Genomic DNA, 7,399 nt, shown 5'->3' with positions numbered 1-7,399 from the left:
GCACCAAGTGAATAAATAATCCGCATCCCCGTAGATTTCAATAATCACCACATACGGATCCAGTATGTAGCCATAAGAAGAACCTTCATATAACTGAAAGACCTATTTTTGTTAAAGTGATGTGGTTGCAATAATTTCACAAAACTCAACATATAGGAGGATTGAATCCATAATTGTCTTTTTGTTTAATATCTAGTTCACAAACGTATTTGTAGCTAGCTGGTGGAGATGTGTTGGTTGTCAAAAACATAATAGCAACACTTCTTACTACCATTCTGATTATATATGTTTCACACTATTTTCTTTTGTTCAAACTACCCCTCAACAAAAGTAGCAAGAAGTCGCATCTTGCTCTTGTCTAAGGAGGATATGCATTAAAGTAACATGTAATTGTACCTTGAGTTTCCAAATGAAGTTCCTATGAAAGTTACTTTAATGTCTCTTTTGTACCTACATGGATCATGGATCTCATGTCTAGAATCGGATGGTTCTTGGTGGTGACCTAAATATAGTTGTAGCTTAAGGTATCAGGTATTTTTTGGATTGTATCCAATATGCTCCGTACCAAATTTTTGGTCATGTACAAAATATTGATCATTGTTTGGATGGTGGCCATTTTTTTGGCAAACCCATGCCCCTTGGCCTACTCTAGCGTGGGGGCTACTCGCTTGGCTTCAATAAAGGAGGCGGCCCTATGGTCCCTCTTAAGCCAATCCAAAGATCTTCTTGACGCATGTCTTCATTGACATGGCCGAAGTTTCGTGTTTCAGAAGGCTCCGCCTGCGAACTTCACCGGACGAGTCGTGCCTGGAGTATGGATCAGATAAGATTCGTTCGCATGCAGCCACATTTTTCTGTTTTTTGGTTTCCGAGGAAGCGATGCGAACCTTTGCAGTTTGTTGCCATCACTGAGCCATGTATTTAATTCCATGGTTATGTCAGTGGTGGAGAATGACTTGGAAACCGAGATCTGAGGACTAATAACGGTGGTTCGAGTCATGGCTTGGTGTTTCGTGACTTGGAGCAGCGGCATCGGCAAGTGGGGCGCGACAGCATATGAGAAGTTTAGAGTCAAATCTTCATGGTGTGAACCCAAGGGCTGACCTTAATTGGTTGTGTCTGGCATTGGGTTTGTTGAAGGTATTGTTTTTTCGAGCGCGGACCTTCTCCAGGGTGAAAACTTATGATCTATGATCACGGGGACGACCCCAGTTGTGCACTATTATCTTTTTGGAGACGTCATTTATAGAGAAGATGAACTTATAGTGATGTCTTGGTGGTGTTTCGTCTGCCGCTACAAGGAATAAATTGTTGTAGCATGATTTGTTTTTTGTAATGCTTGGTTGTGTGCATTTGTATTGGCACTAACGTAATTGTTGCAGAGGATGGAAGTATCTTTGCGATGTTAATACCATCCCATTTCTACTAGAGCAAGCATGCGTGTGAGTTATGTAAAGTAGCATGCGCCACCGCAACATAGAAAACAATTGGCATGGTTACTCGAGGATGTCAACAAATGGATGCGGGCTTACCTATGGGCAGGAAAAGAGGAGGTGCATGGTGGGCAATGTTTAGTAGCCTGGAGAAGCATATTGGAGGCTTGGGGATTAAAAACCTCAGGCTGCAAGGTCTAGCGCTGAGAGTCCGCTGACAGTGGTTACGGCGTACGGATCCGGATAGGCCGTGGCATGGCCTGCCAGATCTACATGACAAAGAGGCAGCATAAGTGTTCCAGAGTCTAGCCGATGGTCATAAGACTCTCTTCTGGAGGGACAGATGGATAAGTGGATATACAGCTGGAGATTGCACCGGAAGTGTTTGCGAGGGTGCCGACCAGATGTAAAAATCACCGTACGGTAGCTGAGGCCTTGACAGAGAATGACTGGATAGATGACCTGCAGGACAATATGACCGGGGAGCTATGGGAGATCTGTTTGAGACTTTGGGAGAAGGTTGAGACGATGGAGAGGGATGGGTCGATGCCGGACCAGATCTTGTGGAAAGGGTAGACTTTGGGTGAGTACTCGGCGAAGAGCACTTATCAGCTGCTTTGCCAAGGCAGCGTGAGATGGAGCATGTGCAAGCTGGTATGGAAATCGTTTGCACCGATGAAGTGTAATCTTCATTTGGCTGGCGTTAAAATACAGACTTTGGACCTCAGATAGGAGAGCACGACATGGGCTGCAGGAGCATTCGGATATCTGCTTCACTTGTTTGCAGGCGGAGGACAAAGTGGATCACATTCTGGCACAATGTCCATATGCGAGACAAGTGTGGTGTGAGGTGCTAAGGTGTGTCGGACTTACCTTCCCCGACCCAGGAGGGGTGGGAGAGTTGGAGAGGTGGTGGATGGAAGCCCGAAAGAGAACCAGGAGGCTCGACAGGAAGAGATTTGACTCTTTGGTCATCAGCACATCTTGGTCGCTTTGGAAGCAAAGGAACGCCAGGGCTTTTGGCAATGAACGTGAGCAGAAGACCCTCGCCCAAACGCTAGAGGAGATAAGGGAGGAGTTCCAGCTTTGGGAGAGGACGGAGAGGGGAGGGAGGGATAGGATAACACGAGAGTAGACTTTAGGGGGAGAGGAGGGTTCTGGTGTGAGTGTGTTGCAACCCCTGTTGTATGCAACAGTCTGGTTGTTTCTTGTAAATTGCCTTTGGCTTCTCCTTCTATCAAGATAAGGCACGCTTTGCACGTGTCCTCGAAAAAAAAACAATTGGCAAGATCAAGTTCACATGTATTTGTGCAATTCCGCTAAGAACGTACCGGTGTATATTAGATCATCTAGCGGAGAGTTCTAACTAGACGTGCACAAGCATCCAAAATACCACCACCAAACATCATGCTCCTCAAAATAGCTGTAGCAACAGTACACACGGCCCTAATTACAGCCGTGATCTCATCTTCATACGTACATAGACGTAGGTAGCATCAAAACAGGATCGACTAATTCGCGTCAAAAAAGGCCTTTACAATGCAGATATGCGTCGTCGGCCGAGTTCGATCTTGGCTCGATCAGCAGTCCGCCGCAGCCGGCCTCTTCCTGCTCCCTGCTGTGAGCTGCGAAGAACAACAACACGATAGCAATCGGTTCAGTGCTGAATTGTTGATCGATCGCCGTCACCGTATAGGTTTCAGTGAAGAGTCAAACAAAGAGACTCACCGATGAGGCAGGCAGATCGGAGCTCTTGAGCACCCGCAGCCTCTTCGCCGTGGCGATGAACATCCTGGGTGCACAGATTGGTCAGATCGACATCGACCAAAGCCCAAAGGTATTTTGGCAAGCACGGTGTAAATTTGATGGCGACTCGGTATGGATATTACGATTTTCAGAGATGAGTAGTTACTTACTTCCATGGGACGTCCCCGACGAGCATCCTGTCGCCCTCGTCGTCCTCGTACACCAGCGTGTAGTCGCCGCCGGAGATCGCAAAGACATTCCCGTCAGCGGAGGCAGCCAGGTCCCTTTGAGCTGCACGCAGACAGATGTTCTTTTACATCAGACCTACGTGATTGGCACTGCAAGGTACATGGTGTATGCAAAGCACTGGTATTTTACCTGCGAGCAGGCCGCGGAAGAGGTTGTCGACGGCTGCGGAGAGGTCGGCATAGCTGCCGTGCTCATTGAGCTCGACCTTCCGCCCGATCGGGACGCCGTCCATGTTGATCTTAACGAACTGGCCCTTCCGGGACACGCGTTCGTCGCCGGCACCTGCCTTGACCGCGACGTCAACGTCTTGGTTTCCCCTGCCGTCCTTGGACGAGGATGGTTTGGAGGCGGCCAGGTTCCGGCGGAACGAGCGCACCGGCGGCCACCCCACGACCGGAGCAGCCGCTACTGCCGGCCTGCAGGTCGGACAAAACACCCACAATCAGTTTTTTTTTCCAAAGATACGGAAGTATCAAACATCGCAACTGAGAATAAAGAGTTGTGTGCTTACTTGGCCTTGTAGCCATTGCTCCCATCTCCTTTGGGCTGGCGAGCAAAATCGCCGGCGCCGGTCGACTCCTCGCCGTCGAAAACTGACAACACCACAGAGAACCATCAAAACATGGAAGGCTTTTAAGTTTTAACCACACACACAAAACATGATCAACAAGTAAGACTACACGAAGTCGAGAACAAGAACTCAAAACATGATCAAGTAGTGAAAAACAAGAAGAAAAATGAATATGTGCAAAGCAGACCTGCTGCAGCGGCCACCGGCTTGGAGAAGTAGGCGGGGAGGCCGAGGCGGAGCTCCAGGCCGCTCTCCCCCGCAGTCTCCCTGAACCCGCTCCACGCCATGAGTGAGCAAAAGCTCGCCGGCGAAGCTACTAGCTAGCTGTTCGCAGCTGAGACGACAAGGAAATCAAGAAAGTGATTGCGAGAGGGTGGCTAGCTCCGACAAGTTCACAAGCCCAGCACACACGTCTCTCTACTCTACCTCTGCAGTGAGACAAGCGGTGGTGGGGGCGGAAATATATGGAGGGAGAGATGACAGCAACCAAGGGAGGAAACAGTGCAGGTGCTGGCCGCTCGCCCACCTGAGACGGCGCGGTGCCCGGGGCGGCAGCTAGAGAGACCAAAAGGCGGCAGGGGGTTTGGGAGAAAGGGACAAGGGTTTGAGCGTTTTGAGGGCGCGTCTTCAAAGCGAGCAGGCAGAGGCAGAGCTAGGCTACGGCGCGCGCAGCAGCTGCAACCTGCAACCTGCAACCTGCACCTAGGTTTGCTCCAACAAACAAAGAGCTCTCTCTTGAATGCCAGTACTCCTATGGTACGAAGCTAGGCTAGGAGGGGAGAGGGAAGAAAGGCAGCGAGAGATTCCGGTGCAGGTAGTAGCAGCGGCTGGCCGTGAAAGGAAAACGAGAGCATCCAAAGCTAGTCCAGCTCCAGCGAGCAACAACGGCTGCCTACTTTCTCTCTACTCTCTTTCTTCTCTCTGCTGCAAAGGACGAGCTAGAACAATGGAGTGTGTGTGCTGCGGTTGCGGTGCACTTCTTGCGCTTAAACGGGAGGAAAAGTGGAAAGCGCTATGTTCATTAAGGAGTACCACCCACCACAATTTCATTGTTATTCTTATGTGATCTGCTAGCTTCATGATGATTCCCTCTAGGGGCGCAAACATATCTCCATATCCCAATCTGATCCGGCTAATCCCATCATGGTCGGCGCACCTAGCTCCTCTCCTCCATGTGTTTTTGTTGCGCGTATAATATGGTGTCCTTTTTTTTCGAGAATTATTAATATAATAAAAATATGGTGTCCTGAAAATGTGTTCTATTCATCACGTTCCAAGTGTCTCCAATTAAAAACATATTATTGATAGCCTCGCTGTAGAGGAGAACAGTTAGGGGAAAATGCTGTCTTGGAGTCTTAGTTCCATATCACCAAAAAAGGAAAAAAAACAATCAATGGCTTATCCCAAATGTACTAGTGACACACAGTGAGTGGCGTCGTTTTCAGCAATGCCATCGTCGTAGTGGGCAGCGTGGGCCGTGCTTGATTAGCGGTAGATTCATCCGTGAGAGTGACAAAATTGCCGGTGTTGGATAAAGATGGTGAGAAAAGAGGGTCGGATAGGATAAGCTCGGCACTGAATTATTGTTACTGTGTGTCTCCCCTACCTTTTTCTCTCACAATTATGTCATTGCGAATCACTAAGTGGGCTTGAATTAACTAAGAGTTCCAAGTGATCTCGAATGATCTCATGCTGGTTTGGTTAATTATAAAATTGGGCATGCTCTAATAAGGGGGGAATGAAATTGGTTGTGTTGGCCCCTTTTTAGCTAGTGCTCTTCGGTTGTTGGTGAACCACGTATGGCAAAACGAAATGTATGGCGAGGGGAAAGCGATGGGTCCTTCTATGTAAAATTAAAAATTAAGAGTTTGAGGTTTCAAAAAAAAAAAATTAAGAGTTTGAAGTGATACCGAACGATCTCATGCTAGTTAGTTGAATTTTTAAAAATAAGCATGCTCAAAGGGGAAATAAAAAGCGCTCACAAAGTCGTTTCATGAAAAAAAATCAACTTATCGTGTGACATATGTAAAGAGACAAAATCTGAAATACCGAACGGGAGATACATTTGGATGCCCCGAATGTTATCAGGCATTCGTGATCAGTCCTTTTGAGCAGTGACCACACGGCAGGTTGCTGCATATCGGTAACGAAGTTTACAGTAATCGCTCCGTTCTATAATATAAGATGTTATAAATAATTAATATTTTTTTATTGGTTGCAATAATATGTTACTATAATATAGGATAGAGCGAGTACCTAAGGCTACTCGAGGATCTTAATACAGTCACAATGACCAATCACCAGCAGAATCTTTAAAGTCCAACATAGCATATTGGAAACCGTCACACAAAAGCATCAAGACTACAAGCTTAAGAAACATGGGAAAAACACGGATCAGTTTTGCAGTCTTGCAATTATCCGAACCTAGCCATAAATCTTTATAGTCACACCTAAATAAATATCAAACATTTGATCATCATAAGAATCAAACATATTAATTGTTAGATGGTGTTGTAGGGAACAAAATCTATGATTGGTTTGGATGTTTGCATGATATTGTGTTGGGTTGAATGTCCAATAAAAAGGATATTGATACCGAGAGCGAATGCTGATACGTGTATTTTGCATTATCATTATTGCTACATATATGTTTAGTTTTCATTTTTATTTGCCATCATACATCATTATCTGTGCATTTTTAGTTGATTTTCGGGCCTTTTCTACAAAGTTCCCTTCATTGGTATTTAATCTCTAGGAGGCAGAAAACCTCATTTTTCGTATTTTATTTATTTAAGGACTTTTTGGATCGCTAGAAATCGAGGAAAAAATAACTGATCAGTTTTTCACCCGGAGAAGGACAGTGGACGAAGAATCACACGCGGGAAGCCACGAGGGCCAAACGACACCAGGTGGCGCGCCCAAACATGTAGGGCGTACCACCTTGGCCCGTTTGTGCCTCGGGCATCGTCTCGTCCCCCTTTTATACCATAAGATCCATTTCGCCTAAAAAGGTAAGCCATATTTTTCCCGAGATTTATTGATGCGGCGGAGGAGGCAAAAGTCCTCTCCTACTCCAGAAGAGAGCAGATCTTGCTGCACCGGTGCCTCTGGTGAAGGAGAAATCAACGCCATCGACATTCCCACTCCTCCTTGGCTTGGGAGGAGGCCTCTCCATCAACATCTCCATGAGCACCATCATCACCACCATCTCCATCTACGAGATCGATGTCATCTCCCTCATAGTTTGTGTGTTTAATTAAACACTAGATATTGTTTTTAGTGCTATTGCATGTTGGTGATTTGTATTTTGTCGTTAATTGGATGGGAGATTATTGAAAGAACATCTCTCACATTATGTTTTGTGTGTTTGATGTCAATGTATGTGATACACTAATGTTTG

General features: G+C 46.5%; 1 protein-coding gene across 1 annotated transcript; it reads right to left on the bottom strand.

The window, feature by feature from the left end:
• Window positions 1-2,707: 2,707 nt before the first annotated feature.
• Window positions 2,708-4,975, bottom strand: LOC124666957 (auxin-responsive protein IAA2-like). Its single transcript, XM_047204293.1, has 6 exons — window positions 4,187-4,975; window positions 3,940-4,021; window positions 3,558-3,844; window positions 3,350-3,470; window positions 3,162-3,225; window positions 2,708-3,058 (listed from the first exon to the last, which is right to left on the bottom strand). The coding sequence occupies exons 1-6, from the start codon at window positions 4,284-4,286 to the stop codon at window positions 3,014-3,016; spliced, it is 699 nt and encodes a 232-aa protein (XP_047060249.1). The 5' UTR covers window positions 4,287-4,975; the 3' UTR covers window positions 2,708-3,013.
• Between the last annotated feature and the right edge of the window lie 2,424 nt (window positions 4,976-7,399).

The sequence above is a fragment of the Lolium rigidum genome, chromosome 6, assembly GCF_022539505.1.
Source record: "Lolium rigidum isolate FL_2022 chromosome 6, APGP_CSIRO_Lrig_0.1, whole genome shotgun sequence".
Classification (NCBI taxonomy): Eukaryota; Viridiplantae; Streptophyta; class Magnoliopsida; order Poales; family Poaceae; genus Lolium; species Lolium rigidum.
The sequence above is the reverse complement of the archived record's forward strand: the minus strand, read 5'-3'. Positions and strand labels throughout refer to the sequence as shown.

Bases quoted from the DNA above. Each gene is read 5' to 3' on its own strand.
- LOC124666957 (XM_047204293.1), bottom strand. From the start codon at position 4,286: ATGGCGTGGAGCGGGTTCAGGGAGACTGCGGGGGAGAGCGGCCTGGAG. The intron at 3,845-3,939 runs GTAAGCACACAA...TCCGACCTGCAG, and splicing joins AGCAATGGCTACAAGGCCAA to GCCGGCAGTAGCGGCTGCTC. The intron at 3,471-3,557 runs GTAAAATACCAG...GTCTGCGTGCAG, and splicing joins CTTCCGCGGCCTGCTCGCAG to CTCAAAGGGACCTGGCTGCC.